The sequence below is a fragment of the Brachyhypopomus gauderio genome, chromosome 2 (genome assembly GCF_052324685.1).
Source record: "Brachyhypopomus gauderio isolate BG-103 chromosome 2, BGAUD_0.2, whole genome shotgun sequence".
In the NCBI taxonomy this organism is placed as follows: Eukaryota; Metazoa; Chordata; class Actinopteri; order Gymnotiformes; family Hypopomidae; genus Brachyhypopomus; species Brachyhypopomus gauderio.
This window is the reverse complement of record NC_135212.1, coordinates 30,405,547-30,421,555: the sequence shown is the minus strand read 5'-3', so window position 1 is coordinate 30,421,555 and position 16,009 is coordinate 30,405,547. Positions and strand designations below refer to the sequence as shown.

Sequence of the window (16,009 nt, the reverse complement as noted above, 5' to 3'; positions counted from 1 at the left end):
TGGCTAGACAAGTAAAAAGAACACCATATCGTTTGATGAGGCTTCTTCCACGTTTTACCTCAAGAGGTCCGAAATAATCGACACCCACTCTTGAGAATGACGGCTCGTCAGGCATAACTCTGTCAATGGGGAGATCTGCCTTATGGATCTTCCTTAAAATCAAATCCATGATGGGAATGTCCTAAGACAGAATTGCAGGTTTCTTACTCTCATCCGGCATAGATGACCAATGAAGTCTCCCGCCTACATGCAGCACACCATCCTAAAGTACAGGATTAAGTCTGCATATTCTGCTACTACGTTTCACGTTCTGTCCCTTACTCAGAGCAGATATTTCTTCAGAGAATGTATACCCTTGACACCATATAATAATCTGTGTTTCTGCGTCTTTGAGATCCCTTACGGAGAGGGTAGTTCTACTCAAGTGGGCCTTGAAAAGAGTAACTTCTCTGTTGACCAACTCCACTCGTTGGTTCTCAGCCAAACCGGCCTCACTATTAATCCACATGCAACTCTTTTCTTTTTCGACTAATCTCTAGCAGTAAACCTTTTAGCCTCAGGATCCATGCAACAGATCTTTTCAATCTAATCCATGAAGAATGATAATTAATCAATCGATCTACAGAGTTTGTCTCTTCCTTCACCTTTGTCATATTCATTCTACATTTCCTGATCTCCGGATCATGAAACGTGACGTTCGACTGTTCAGGAGTTTTTGGCCAGCATTCCTCAGCTTGGCAGAGAAAATCTGGGCCCATAGTCCAAGATTGCATCTTCATGAAGTCGTCTGTCTTTAGCCCTCTACTGGCATGATCAGCAGGATTCTTGTCAGTAGTGACATGTCTCCATTGCTCCACTCTGGACTCTTTGAGAATAGCTGAAACTCTATTCACTACAAAGGTACGAAAGCGTGAAGATTCGTTCTGCAGATATCTTAGCACCACTGTGTTATCTGTCCAGAAGATTGAATCTGCGAGATCCCACTCTATTTCTCGCCTCAATATGTTATCCATCTTGGTAGCTACTACAGCTGCAGTCAGCTCCATACGAGGAATAGTTGGTGCTCTAAGAGGCGCCACTCTGGCCTTGCCCATCATGAAGGCACAATGGGATTGATCGTTCTCGTTTCGCAAAAGCAGATAACTAACTGTGCCATATGCATCTTCGCTTGCGTCCGAGAAGTGATGTAACTGAGCGAACGTACGCTCTCCAAAGCCTTCTGGTTGAATACATCTTCTAACATTGAAATCCTTCAGCTTTAATAGTCCATCCCTCCACTTGCTCCATAAGCCTTTGATATGTTCTGACAAGTCGTCATCCCACCCTAACTTCATCCTACAAAGTTCTTGTAAGATCTTCTTCACAGACAAAGTTATGGGAGCTAGGATTCCCAGTGGGTCATATATAGAACTAACAACTGAGAGTAGTCCTCTTCAAGTCATAGGGTGATCTCTGATGCTGATATTAAACCTAAATGTGTCTGACTCTACACACCATGTGAGCCCGAGCGCTCTCTCCAGCGGAAGTTTATCTTGATCCAGATCTAAGCTCTTCACTTCCTTAGCCAATTCATGTTTGGGGATAGTGTCTAGCACCTTGCGACTGTTAGACACCCATTTGGTAAGATGAAATCCCCCCTTGGCACAAATGTTCATCAGATCACGACACAAAGCTATGGCTTCACCTTCAGTAGCAACTGACTTGAGACAGTCGTTCACATAAAAATTATGTAGCACCGTTTCCACAACTTCAGCCTTAAATTGTCCAGAGTGCTCTTCAGCACATTTTCTCAGAGCGAAACTAGCACAGCTGGGTGATGATGTGGCACCAAACAAGTGTACAGTCATTTTGTAGTCTTCAAACTCTTGACTACAGTCGCCCGCTGTCCACCATAGAAATCTCAGTAGGTTAGAGTCATCATCTGGCACTTTCACTTGATGAAACATGGCTTCTATGTCAGCCATAACAGCAATGGGTTCCTGTCTGAACCTAATGACAACTCCTATTAAACTACTCGTCAAATCTGGTCCTTGCAGCAATTGATTATTCAGTGACAAGCCTTGAAAGGATGCTCCACAGTCTAACACAACTCAAAGTTTCTGCTTTGCTGGGTGATACACACCATGATGGGGTATGTACCACACCTTCCCTTCCTCATGCATGAGCTCTTGGGCTGATACCTTTGATGCATAACCTTTGTGAATCAGATCATCCATATAGGTGATGTATTCTTGTTTGAAATTTGCATTTCTTTGAAACTTTCTCCGTAGATTATGTGCACGTTGTTCGGCGACCTTGCGATTGTTAGGCATGTGCATCTTCCTGTTCTTTAAGGGTAAGCATATGTTGTAATGACCGTTATCAAGCTTAGCTGATTCTGTGACCATATCCATGAACATATGATCTTCTCTGGACATCTCAACAGCATCATGCTTTGTTCTCTCAGGGAAGTCCATCTCAAACTGCTGAAGCCACAAATCCTCCAACTGTGTCACTGATATGTGGTTCACTATCGCCTTAGTCTGTTTCCCTGTCTTTGCACTTCCACCACATTCACGCAGTGGTCCATTTACAGTCCAGCCTATCCGTGTCTTTACTGCGTAGGGTCCGTTATTGACACTACTCACAATTTGCCATGGTTCCATAGCTTGGGGCACATCAGATCCGATGAACAACCCAACTTCAGCCTGAATCTTTGGCAGATACACATCTTTGAGGTAAGACCATCTATCTATTTCTTGCTGTTGCGGTATGTTCTCTCTTCCCACGGGTATTACCCTTTGTGTGTAAACATCAGGAAGTTCGATAAAATCATCTTCCGCCAAGCTACTAATTTCCAGGCCAGACATTACATAGGTAGGAACAGACCTTTCTTCATTCATAGTCTTGAGCAGTATATTTGTTTTTCGACTAATGAATTGTAGCTCTTTCATTAATACTTCTGTACAGAATGTAGAAGTACTACCTTGGTCTAGAAACGCATATGTCTGAACTACTTTAGTTCCCTTCTTTGCTTTGATCCTGACAGGAACTATTGGAAGAATACGCTCCGCCTCACCGGCCCCAGTGGGGTCACGGCGTCTATATTTAGTGCAGACAAATGCACTGGTAACTGACTGACCTTCATGGTCATTATCTTGATCTTCTTGTTCATTTGTGACTTCTCCTTTCTTAATGTGTAGCAAAGTAGGATGTGTCAGAGAACAGATCGAGCATCTTGACCTACCTTTGCAATTGTTACTCATGTGACCATGCTTCAAGCAACTAAAACACAGTCCCTTGGATCGTAGAAACTCTATCTTCTCTTTATGCGTCATGATCCTTAGCTTACTGCAGGATCCCAAGTTGTGGTTCTCTTTGCAGAAGGAACATGTTTTGTCTAATCCTCCATTGTATTCTGCTTCTCTAGGATGCATGTTGACTTCGTTTTGGGTATCTAGTGGCCTAGCACTTGTGGCGAATGTCCCTCTAACTCCACTTTTCCTTTGTGTTTTGTAATCTGTTTGTCTTCGAACTGGATTGTTAGCTGAGGGCTATCCTTTATGTCTCCAAAGATAGGATGCAATGCAATTTTCGCATTTCGCATAAGTTTACTTATGAAGTCAACTAGCTCTTTAAATGTGGCTCTTGTGTTGTACTGTTCCTGCATGCTCCACACTACTGTCCTCCACAGGGCTCTCAAGTCTCACGCATTGAGCGTGTGACACACTCATTTGACCGTCTTCACACGCTCACACGCCACACTTCCGATTTCACACGGCGAGAAAAAAAAATCTAGTTTATTTACCCCCCCCCCCCCCCCCCCCCCGGTCACCAACTCTCACACTCTGACATGAATCCAAAACTTGAGAGCCCTGGTCCTCCATCTTTCACGCAACTTGTACGGAAGTTTGCCTACGATGGCCTTCATGTTGGCTGAATTATTTAATTCCCCCAAGTAACACACCTCTGTCATTGTATTAGCATCCGGTCAGGAAAAGTGAGAAGGCGTTTAATGCTTCTGCATCCTCATGCCTTATTGGAGACCAACTCAGAACTTTGTTCATATAAGCAGTGGCTATCTTATAATAATTTCCAAAATTCTCTTTGAGAAGTTGTCTAGCTCTACAATATCCTACTTCAGGCTTCATGTGAAGAAAACTCTTAACCAGCTCTTTCGGCTGACCATTTGTAAACTGTTCTAAAAAATAAAGACAGTCTTTATGACTGTCAGTGCGTGCTTCAACTCCGTGTTCAAAGGCTCTAATGAACACATTGTATTCAAGAGGATCACCACTGAGGACAGGGATGTCCAACGATGGTAATGTAGACATTCTTTGCTGTTTTAACATCAGCTCAGTGATAGTATTCAGTCGTGCCATTACATTGCACAGATTTTCGACCACGCACTCATCTACGGCTTGTGTGTTTGGTTGTTTTTGAAAATCAGGCTGTGGTTTAAGTGGTCCGAATGCTATATTTTCGTCCTCCATTTTGATGACTTCGTCTCTGATTACGTTTCTTGGTAGCAAACCGGATTCGACTCCTACTGAACTAACTGGTCTTGAACGCTCCCTTTCGAAGTTCGCCAATACCTTGAGCTTAGCTTCTGAGGCTGCTATAGCAGTCTGCAGCTCTAATTGCTCCTTTTCCGCCCTTAATTCAGCTTCCCGGCGTTCAATAGTTTGCCTTTTCTTAAGTGCGGCAGCTTGAGCTAGCAATGTGGCTCTTTGCACTTCGGCTCTAAGGCGTACAGACGACGTAGCAGATGACATGGATCTTTCACTTTCTGGTCTAGATTTTCTGCTCTTTTGGCTTAAAGCGAATGACGCCATGGAGACGCTATCCGAGGGTTTTATTTCTCCTTCATACTGCTCGGCTTGACTTGAGCGTTCTCTAACTCGATTAAGCCACATATCTACTTTGCTCATAAAGCCTTCAATCCACTGCATTTTAGGTGCATACCATGAGCTTTGATCTTCGTTGTACAACTGCTCCGACATAACGTGCCTTAATTTGTCGTTTATTTGACACAGCTCTCTTAGCAAACATCGGCACTCTTCGTAATTGTCTATGAGCGAGAGTATGTTAGCGTCATCGTCCATTAATTCTTCGAGCTCTTTTGATCGGCTAGTTAGCTGACCTAGCTTAGCCTTCCGGCTTTGTTTCAATCTATAAATTTTATCCTCGATAGCCTTTTCCGTCATTTTCGCTTGCCGTTTTAGAGACATTAAGCTTGCGTCGATATCAACTAAATAATTTTCAGAACTTCTGTGATTACACCACTTTGTAGAGTCAGCGTTAGAAATATGTAGCTTACCAGCCGTATTAGCTTCTTTTTCCGTAGTTCCAAGTCGTCTCAGGTAAACTTTGCCAGCTCGTCCGTCGCGTCAAACGTTCGCTTATCTTCTTTTAATATCCTCTTTAGTGACAAGGAGCAAAGGTTTTCCGACTAATGTAAATTTCCAAATCCACTCATAGATTGAGCCGCGTAACCGACGCGTGTTCCATTGTAGTAGCCTATTCACCAAACGATTCTTCGAAACAGCTTTTATTGAGTAATTTCGACGAATAGACAAATACAAATAAACAAAGTACAAATTATAAAGTTATCTGTAACTTTATGCTCTCACTTTATGTTGTATGTCTTATAAAGTAACACGACGCAAAGAGACACGTTCGGAAAACCGTGCGACTCCCTCGATCCTAATTCACAAACTAATCCAGCGGGAAAATTCCACTAGCCCCACTTGAGCATGCACGCTACGCATCATGACATCTCATTGCGTACATAAACATATTATCCCTTAACCTATAAGAAGCGCCTTTGGCTCCTACATTCCCCACAATGCAACGGTAGCCCACGAAGTCACTGCAGCGCGACGCGTCGCGAGGGTCCGCGCAGCAAAAATGACGTAATCGCAGTGGTTCCGCCCGTGCGCGAGGGCCTCGCACGCTGTCGATTCTCGAGGTCATGCACCACTCAAATGTTGTAACTTCGCACGCGCCGCGCCTCAGTGCAATGAACAAAGTCATGTTTGCAGGGTTCATTCACCTTCACAAGGTGGAATTAAAGCACTTGTACGTCATTTTAAAGGTCCATTTCAATATTTCCCAGCACGGTAAATTTAATTAAGTTAAATATTTATACATATACTCGAAATGGTTAAAAAAAATTCGCTTTTTATCACATTATTTAATGGTTGTTTATTTTCAAAACGCCCAATCTTAACGTCTTCACGTTCTCTCATGTTTCGTCCTGGAATTACAAGAGGCTCGTATTTGTTAACGTAATACAAGAGAACTGTTCAGTCAGACAGATATTTGTTGTGAAACGAAGTAGTTACAATTTCGAGCATTTTCAATTACTTTAGCCTAAATTCCAGCACTTTTCAAACCTGCAACACAAAGCAATATTAAAATTCGGAGTCGTGCACTATGGTCACTCGCGAAAGTATAAACCTAAATCAGCAGTCAGAGCAGACATCAACGTTCAGCTATCCCCCTGCTCAAAAATGACTAAACGTAAGGTGGACACTGAGAACGGGTTTCAAGCCAGGTGGGAGGCCAAGTACATGTTCACGGAGGTAAAAGGTAAACCTGTGTGTCTTCTGTGTGGAGAAAGTTTGGCTGTAATGAAAGAATATAATCTAAGAAGGCACTATCAAATGTCTCAGAAACACACAGACAAAGATTACTTATAAAGATTACAGACAAAGTTACTGACAGAGCCATAACAAAATATTGCTTTATTCATTTAATGTACAGGACATGTGATTTTTCTTTGAAGGAAGTTTGCTTTTATATGTTTGCCTGTTGAAAAATGTTTTCACTTGAAATTAGAGACAGATCCATAAGAAAATATTGCTTTATTCATTTAAGCATTAAATAATATACACTGTGTTAGGTCTTGGTTCAATAGGCTATGTGCAATCATTTGAATATATTTTAATAAACATTGAACCAGTCCGGCCCTTGGCTTGTAGCAAATTTGGTTTTTTGGCCCTCGGTGTATTTGACTTTGACATCCCTGTTTTAGGCTATTGATATTGCCTTCCACCTTGCAAATGTTTCGCACACCCCCATACTGAATGTAACCCCAGACCATGATATTTCCACCACCAAACTTGACTGTTTTCTGGGTGAATCTTGGATCCATATGGGCTCCAGTAGGTCTCCTGCAGTATTTGCGGCAGCTGTGGTGTAATTCAACTAAAGATTCATCTGAGAAATCCACCTTCTGCCACTTTTCCAGCGTCCATCCGTTTAGCCACATGGTGTTTTTTTTACCTGCCTTTTGTTTAGTGTTGGCTTCGACCGTGGAGGCCATTTCGAGACAGAATCCTACAAACTGTTCTAGTTGACACAGGGACTTGAGGTGACCAGGCCTGGTGGAGCTCTGCTGCAGTGGAAGGGGGACTGGCTTTGGTTTTCTAACCAACAAACTGGTTTGCCAGACCTGGGCTTGTCAAAAACATCTCCAGTCTCTTCAAATCTTTTTTTAATTCTTTGTACTTGACGCTGAGACACATTAAAGGTGCCAGCCACCTCTGCAGTGGATTTGGACTTCAGCGTCTTGATAATCAAGGCTTTGGTCGCAGGATGGATTTTTGGCATGTTGTCAGAGGTCAAGTTGCAGTGCAAGTGAAGGTCTGGGGTGCTGGAGTTCTTTTTATACACACCCAGGGCTTAATTTGAGCCGGGTCCTGCCGGAACAGGATCCGGGAACTCTTTAATTTTGAAGCGTGCGTTCCGGTAACTGTCTGCCTCGATCCGGTAACATTTTATGTTGTCCGCTGTTTGCGTTCTGGCATCGTTTGATTTACAAATTAAGCACTGTACACACCCACTAATTAACCAATCATTTAGTGAGCACAGGTGAGGCTGTAAACTAGGATTGGGTGCATTATATGACAAGGCGACAAAATTTTTGTCTTGCCAAAATCTGACCTTTCTGTGTTCATTAAATGATCAATATTTCTGCAGTAAAGTAAATTTATTTTTGTAAAATTAAATCTAATTTGGGAGGGTTTTAGCTTTCATATGAGTCATTTCTAAAACCAATCAATGAATTTAAAGTCAGGTTATAAGCTTTTGTTTCCACAACATGGATAAGCGACAGAACTTATGTCAGGGACTGTATAATTGCATTTCCAATGGTTTATGGTATTCTTAGATAACCTTCCTCCTTGTGTACTCCTAGAATTTATCTGAACGTTTGCCATCAAGTGCACTCCAAACACACCAATTTTATATAAATTTGTCAGTTAGCTAGTCCACATTGGCTTCTTACTGGGACATTTTGCTTAGTGAAAAAAAGCACCATATATCATGCAAACAGTAAAATACGCCAGCAACCCACATTTATATGAATGAGGAAACGTGTTACCATGGCACAACTTGCTGTTAATGTCACATTAAATCTGGCTGTAGGTTTTATGAATTGGGTTCAGTGTGTAAAGTAGCATAAGTGATTTTGACAGGTTTGACTAAGAGAAGTGCCCCCTTGGGTTTATGAACATGTGCCCATGAGGACATGATGCATGTTTGGCTGTGGTTCTGAGCAGCATATAGACTGAGGAATGGAGTTATTCTCCACTTCAGCTGCCACCTCTAAATATAGAATTCACCACCGTAGGGTGGTCAGTGGGTTTGGTTGCTATGCAACCAACTCTGACTTTTCCAAAGGTTCCATGCCTGGCAGGAAGCATAGTGAGTAGGCATGGCCATTCTTTTCATAGGACCAGCTAGGCCTGGTTGGGGTTAACCATATCTCTACTCCTAGCATTATGTGTGAGAAGCTGGGTGAAGGTTCATAAAATATGATGCAAATGTTGTTGAGGTTGTGCTTCTGTCTCTTGTCCCAGGCTCAGTTCTGTCACACTGGTGCATCACTCCACAGTCGAACGCCTGTAACCCATCGTGTACCATCTGAACAGCGGCTCCCCTTCCTCATTCTGAACCTGTTTTATGCTTTACTACCACAACTGTTCAGCTACCGCTGCATCAGCTATCCTGCATTTTTCACCAGCAAAAATGCCCTCAGCAGGTGTGACTGAGACTAACAACAGCACAACAGTGTGGATCAGAGGGCATACACCGCTCCCCATGGCCCATCAGAGGGCATATGGTGGCTCAGTTTAGACACAGCATTGTTCTATTTTAGAGGCAGGAGTTGTCCACCTAACATATTATACACATAAAGACAAAAATCTTTAATCTTCATATCTTTTACAAGTACATGCAACAGTATGAAGCAGTGTTATCATCTCCATATATGTAAATTCAATTGTTTTCTTAAAAATTAATGTAAAAATAATAATTGTAAGTTCAACTTGTATAGTACTTTTCCCATACCATGTCACTAATTGTGTAAAATAAGCGACAAAGACCTCAAAAAGTAATTTAGTAAACATGTACTTAACTATTTAGCAGTGTAAGAAAGTAGGATGTTACAAACATGGATGTTTTTTGTAATAAAAGTCCTGTAAATAACTGGTACAAATGCAGATAATTAAATGGAAATACTAATAAAATTGAGCATTAACAATATTAATAAATAATAAAAGTTTACTGTTTATTAATAGCTATTAGTGCATTATCAGATGTGAGACAGTTTGCATTCCATCAAGTTTATTCTGTAAAAGTCTTGTGAATTAACAGGAAAAACAGTTTACATTGAACTACAAACGTTGAAAATGTAAGATAGAACTGTAACATATCCTGATTCCGAGCATAACAAAGGAGAAAAGGGGAAGAAAATCTAGGCTGATGAGTTTACACTTACCACAGACGTGTCATCTACTATCAGCAAAAATAAATATAATATATTCTTTATATAAACACAGATAAGAAAGAAATGTGTCTTATTTAGAAGGGTGCTCAGTAAGATTTGATAATGGACGGCTAAAGGTAATGACTGGTGTGCCTAGTGCCAGGTTTGAACCAGGTAGTGCAGAAGGGCTTTCGATCTTTCTGTATGAGGGTCAGGGTGCACTGCATACTCTGCTGTGTTCTGTAAAAATGCAAATGTAAAACAAGAGTAAGTGGTAAGGGGAACAATTTCTATCTCACATGATGAATACAACAGATGCACATGCCACTAAAAGCCTAGGAAACAACCAACCCCACTGACACAGGAACGGTTTCACTTCATAAAGAATGAGCACTGGACCGGGCTGTTAGATTAGCCTACTGATCTCAGATTCTACAGCAAAATAAAATGAGTGATATTGAGTTACACTGTGGCCCTTTCTCTGTCTGCAACCCTTTTACCGGGTTTACACTCTCCATTAATTTTTCAGATTACATGAAAGGGAAACACATGGCTGATGTTTTATGGAGTAATGTACTAGAAGGCAGACTAACGGCTTCTCCACTGTGTAAGGAAGAAATCGGAACTACAACACACAGCGCTGAGTGGCACAGTGAATGACAGCATGTGGAAGGTCAGAGTGGGATGGAAAGTCAGGGTTAAAGGACAGAACATTGGGGCACTGGACTCATAGCACGCATACACTGGCTGCTTCAGCTATACAGCTACAGCTAAAAAATTACGCTAAATTTTATGAATATATTACAGTTTACTGTTAGTTAAGATGTGTAAATGTTATACATTAAAGAAGCAGTAAGTAGGTATTAACCACCTATTCTTAAATCAAACCGGCAATTGGCTTGTCAGCACTTTAATAGGAGAAAACCAGCTTCAACCTGACTGGAAAAGAGAAATACCACAAACAGTATTAATTCTTTAAATCTTACTTCATTTTAATTGAAAACATTACTTATTGCTCCTTTAAGTAAATTTGTCTAACTTTGTATTTGCTCCAGTGATGAGCAGGGGATGGTTGAATTTATAACAATGTTTTCTTCTGTGATTTTGATTATGTCAATGCAAGTTATACATTTCCAATATCACATAACCACCGCCACAAATGACCAGGGTGTAACCACCGCCACCTCAGGATCACACGTTCCTCAGGCTCTAATGTTCCTCTCGGAGCAACTGGTTCTGCTATGGAAATAAACACATTTTTAATAAAAAATAATTAAAACAATTAAAATCAGAGAAAACATGTTTGATTAATAATAAGTCAAATAATATAATAGATAATAAGTCTATAAATTGTAATAGTATGACCTCTGGTGGTAGTTCTGAAAACTTATTCACATGCTCTAAACAACCATTATATACATGCAAACTCATACATAAACTTGCATGAAAATAATAATGTGGTAAAGCAACTCTATGCTACACTACAACTATAATTTTACTGCTGTGGCTCATCTAATATATCAGGAAGAGCAAAGTGCTAGTAACACGAAGGTCATTAGGTTAAGAGTATACCTAATTTGTAAATATAATAGTAGTATAGAAATACAGTATACACAGAAACACAGTAAATACAGTACAATACCACTCTGGATAAGAGCACTTGCCAAATGCATAAACGTACATGTAGATAATATCATCCAATCAGCTGCTCCAAGTACTTATGCAGATGGCAGATTGTATACACGTGAATTATATACTCCAAATGTGGCTACATAAATGCTACATACCCCTTGACAGCATGTCTTCTTGTCTGAGGAGTTCTGGATGTCGTTGTCATCATCTCTCTTCTGCTCATCTTCTTTCCCATCTTTTTCCTCGTCCTCTTCCCCTGAGCATTTCCTGGACAGCTTTGATGACTTCTAGAAAAAAAACATACAAATGTAATCTGAAATACTACTACGGTGAAACATACAGGCCTCTGACATGCCCTATGTCCCTATCTCTCTCTCTCTCTCTCTCTCTCTCTCTCTCTCTCTCTCTCTCTCACACACACACACACACACACACACACACACACACACACACACACACACACACACACACAGACACACACCTCATTCAGACCATGAAGGACTTGATTAGTTTACAAAGATGAATCAAACAGATTAGAAGTGGCAGTGCAGTGGTGCTGTAGCAGGGTAACATTGCTTAGTAAAAGGACATTCTCAGATTCCAGGGTAACACTTATTTTTTCTACATCGTGAGGTTTCAAAATCAAGTTTTTTGTCAGTTACCATCACTGATTTTAACAGCTAATTTTATGATTGGTTAATTAACATCTGTAACCTCCAGGCAAGACTTTCCATTATCGGTGCTACTAATCTGCCAAAAATGTGCGTACTATGAACTGAGCAGGAAATTACTACAAGACCTGCAGCAAAAGCATTCGCTCATGTCTAAACTCCTATGTAAATCCCTCTTCCCAAAAACGACACACTGTACTCTACCATCTACTTCACAATCGATGGGATATATGAACGTTAAACCCTGTTGCTAGGCAACAGTGGTTGCTAAGTGGAGCAAGAGCAGAGTGTGGAATCCGAGGTATGAAATACTGCAGTAGTTCTGAAACACACTTCAGCTTCTCTATAACCTGCCACTGTAGCAGCCTGCCAGTCATTCAGCAGATGGCAGTGACCCACGACAGTGTGCAGATGGTTAAAATTAGAATTCATTGGGGGGGGGGGGGGGGGGGGGACATTTTAGCCTGAAGAGTCAGGGGATGGTTTCACTCATGTCTGTTGTCCATTCCTTGTCTACCATGTATTGCTGAGTGGTACCTTTGAGGATGCAGTCTTTTTCCGTTTGGAGCCAACCTTGTCACCCTTCATCTTGCCCTCCTCTTCCTCTCCGATGGAGTCTCCCTCCTCTGCCTCACTGCTACCATCCGCGGTGTCAGCTCCCTCACCCTCTCCCTCTGACCAACTCTGCTGCTGCATGGTCTGCACATGCAGGCACACACCCACACTCACTGTATATATACTGGAACTAACCAATGTTCACATAAAACATCATTCAGATATACATATACTCAAAATTCATGCAATTTGACCGTCAACCCATTTCAAATTATAATAATAATATAATAATACATTTTATTTGATGGCGCCTTTCTGACACTCAAGGTCACCTTACATAATAATAATAAATAAAAATTAAGACAGAGAAAAGATTTAAATAATGGATAAAATAGACAGAAGATAGGAGTCATACATTAAAAGCAACTTTAAACAAGTATGTTTTGAGACCTGATTTAAAATACGTAATAGAGTCAGAGTTTCTTAAATCGGGTGGTAAGAAATTAGTCAGTCATATACAAGTCATCATGTCAAGCAATGTGTTTAAGGTTGAACTTTAGTTGTGTGAATAACAACACTCTTATAACTCTAATGTTAATGCGTTCGGGTCCGGATCCGGACCGCGGTCCGCCTGTTAGTGACCTCTGTACTATACCTACAATCCATTACTTACAATTAATTTCTACAACAGTGAAATTAATTCGGCCCAACAAGGGTCACTGGTTTTAACATAAACACTGCTGCATATACTACCAGAGACTACCATCTCCAGAACATTTCTTGTTGTATTTTCATGTTTCTGAGTTTCTGTCTCAGATATAAAGTCATGACAACACACCTGGTAGCCAGTGAACTTGACACCGGGGTTATTTTCAATCTCCCACAGGCCCTCGTTGAAGCCCTTTCTCTTGTTTGACTTCCCAAACTTGTCTTTGTACTCCTTATATGGCAGCAAATCCTTAGGCCCAAGGAAGGCACTAGAAAAGGTACAAGCCAAATCAAAATGACAGGAGATACACAACTCATTCTGCTGAGCTCTTGGTTTTTTTTTTATTTATTTAGCAACTCAGTCTCACTTACACATATTACACAGTCAACTAACTCTCACTTACACACTATTCCCAATCAACGCACTCCCACTCACTCATTACACACAATTTACTTACGTCTCATGGGTGCCAAAGAAGAAGATGGGGTATTTATTAGCAGGAGGCTTTACTGCTCCCTCTGGCAGCTCATCGATCTGCAAACCATCAGAACACAGAGCAGTGATGGCTAAATGATAAATCATTATCATCCAATTGACCTATGCTTGCCTGGATAACCAAACCCTCAAAAACACTGCTATTTTCATCTTATTACTAAATATGTACCTTCCAAAATATGAAAGTGAAAACGTTTAAGATTTATAAGAGTTGGTGCTGCTGCTAATAGCATGATCTACATGAAATATTGTCACAGCGCCCCCATGAGGCTCAGGACACCTGGCTTAGGCATTTGAAATGTTCTGTAATTGAAGTTAGCGAGACTGACATCATAGTGCCATTCCTGATCCCCAAACACCTGTAGTAGAAACTTTAGTATATTGAAGTTTTTTCAAATATAAATGTGTTCAGGATCAGTTACTAGCTACTTACTGATAGTCGTGTTCATATGTACCGCTAGGGCTACTAGCTATAATTTGGTGTTTATGCCAATATGTTGATGCAGTCTAGGTAAACTGGTCATTTCTACTTAGTTGGTTAACGAAAAGCAGAGGACACCGAAAAAGTACTCAGTGCATCAGAAACTTTCAGAAGGATCCAATGCATTTAATGTCTGAATGATGTTGAGTGTTTTGGTTTTTGATATAGGCTACTGCTTTATGTTTTTGCTCATTCTCAAAGTAACTAGACAGCAACCGCAATTTTCTTTACAACCTTCACTACCAAACCGTGAAGGATTGGTGTTTGACATATTAGATCTTTGTATTGCTGTGATGTAACTAATTTGAAAAGCTGTAGCAGCTTGTTTTTAAATATTGGCTATAAATGGTGTATAAAAAGCAGTAGGTAGTTTGTGTGGTCAAGATATATTAGTCTAATGCAGTCCAACATTCCGCGGGAATCTCTGAAATACCATTTCGCAGTGGAGTACTGCCGTCCGTACTAGGTCTGTATTTATAAAACAAAGCCTTCCAACAAGGGCATAATGTAAGAACAAGGTGCAGTAAATGTCTGACAATCACCGATAAACACAGTGAAGAGACTGAGTAAGGAACACAACTGACAACAATGTCAAACAGCACGTATCTGAATACGTACTACCAGGGTCTTTACTGAAAATACCAACTAATCGAAAAGCTCGTTCATGGTTAAGGCGCTGAACATGTACATCAATACAACGTTTTCATTCAAACGAGCAAATCAGGAGACATTAGGACGGTGGTCCCGTCGTGGGAGAATATTGAGATGGGTCGCAGCAGCGCAGGAGGGCGGACCGCTACAGGCTCCGCTAGCACAGCGGCTAAGGGCTAGCGCATAGCGCCAGTTCAAAAACATAAACACGAGTCACAAAACAAACAACACGTCTGGTTTACACCGGCGACACACTGTAGATGAATGGATACAAAACGTGTACATTTCAATCGCCTACGACCCCAAATAATAAAGAAACGTCGGTAATTAAGGCTGCAGACGAAAAAAACACGGCTGTACATCTGAGAGGAACAGCGCCATATCCTACGATACACATGCACATATACGCGTATTCCCGCAGCTGAAAGCTGTTTCGCAAACAGAATTAGGCTGATTTAGGCGTAAAGGCAAACAAGTGAACTAAACGCGTCGCCCCAGAAGTCTTATCGTACAACACCGGTCGTGTTGTCCTCGCCAACCCCGCCTCCCTGCGTTTCGACTCGGCTGCACCCTCATACTCACCCTCGCTGGCCAGTGTGGATATCCCTTCATTTTTGCAAAAACCAAATCCCCTGCCTTGTATTCCCGTGGCCGTGGACGAGCCATCACAACAGCACGTTAGGACTGAATCTAAAGCGTATTAAAAATCTCAGACGTTCCCAGCACTGATGGAAATATTCGACCATCAATGCTTTGATAGCAACACTGCAGTTAAAAAGGAAATAAATAATTAAAAGAGAGAAAAGGCCCGGAAAACACTTCTTCCCTCCTCTTCGTCTTCAAACACAAATTGTGAGTGTAGGTTAACAATGCAAAATTTGAATCCTTTCGTCATGAGATGCTGAAGAGGCAAATCCTTTCAGATTTTGATGTTTTACATTTATTTGCTCAATGTGAGCAAAAGCAGCTTATTCTGTCCCCGTGTGTTTGAAACTTGGAGGAACTGGCGAACGCTAAGAACGCTACTCACTTATTCTTTCGGTTGGGAGCGACTATTAAGC

General features: G+C 41.2%; 2 protein-coding genes across 10 annotated transcripts in view; one reads left to right on the top strand and one right to left on the bottom strand.

The window, feature by feature from the left end:
* LOC143498571 (transmembrane 6 superfamily member 1-like) overlaps window positions 1–16,009 on the top strand; it is a 51,570-nt gene that overhangs the window by 17,773 nt on the left and 17,788 nt on the right. Inside the window, exon 10 of one of the 2 annotated variants that reach the window (XM_076993712.1) lies at window positions 8,847–9,569. The exons of the other annotated variant lie outside the window; for it this stretch is intronic. Coding sequence (XP_076849827.1) covers window positions 8,847–9,038 — 192 coding nt within the window. The 3' untranslated portion in view covers window positions 9,039–9,569. Of the gene's footprint in view, window positions 1–8,846; window positions 9,570–16,009 lie in introns of those variants that run through there. 2 annotated transcript variants of the gene reach the window in all.
* Window positions 9,596–15,984, bottom strand: hdgfl3 (HDGF like 3). 8 transcript variants are annotated; one of them, XR_013125965.1, is made up of 8 exons: window positions 15,531–15,984; window positions 13,779–13,855; window positions 13,451–13,589; window positions 12,595–12,756; window positions 11,542–11,673; window positions 10,939–10,993; window positions 10,626–10,693; window positions 9,596–9,994 (listed from the first exon to the last, which is right to left on the bottom strand). XR_013125965.1 is itself a non-coding variant. In XM_076993716.1 (7 exons), the coding sequence occupies exons 1-6, from the start codon at window positions 15,612–15,614 to the stop codon at window positions 10,964–10,966; spliced, it is 624 nt and encodes a 207-aa protein (XP_076849831.1). In that variant the 5' UTR covers window positions 15,615–15,984; the 3' UTR covers window positions 9,596–10,693; window positions 10,939–10,963. The 8 variants fall into 8 exon arrangements, 6 of the variants coding, with proteins under 6 accessions (XP_076849831.1, XP_076849832.1, XP_076849834.1 ...); XR_013125964.1 differs by having other exon boundaries at window positions 10,626–10,993; window positions 15,531–15,982; XM_076993716.1 differs by having other exon boundaries at window positions 9,596–10,693.

What these genes read in the sequence shown, in the direction of transcription:
- hdgfl3 (XM_076993716.1), bottom strand. Translation starts at nt 15,614, where the DNA reads ATGGCTCGTCCACGGCCACGGGAATACAAGGCAGGGGATTTGGTTTTT. An exon ending in ATCCACACTGGCCAGCGAGG is followed by an intron (nt 13,856 to 15,530) that starts GTGAGTATGAGG and finishes GATGGTTTGCAG; the next exon opens with ATCGATGAGCTGCCAGAGGG. An exon ending in TCAAGTTCACTGGCTACCAG is followed by an intron (nt 12,757 to 13,450) that starts GTGTGTTGTCAT and finishes CTGCATGTGCAG; the next exon opens with ACCATGCAGCAGCAGAGTTG.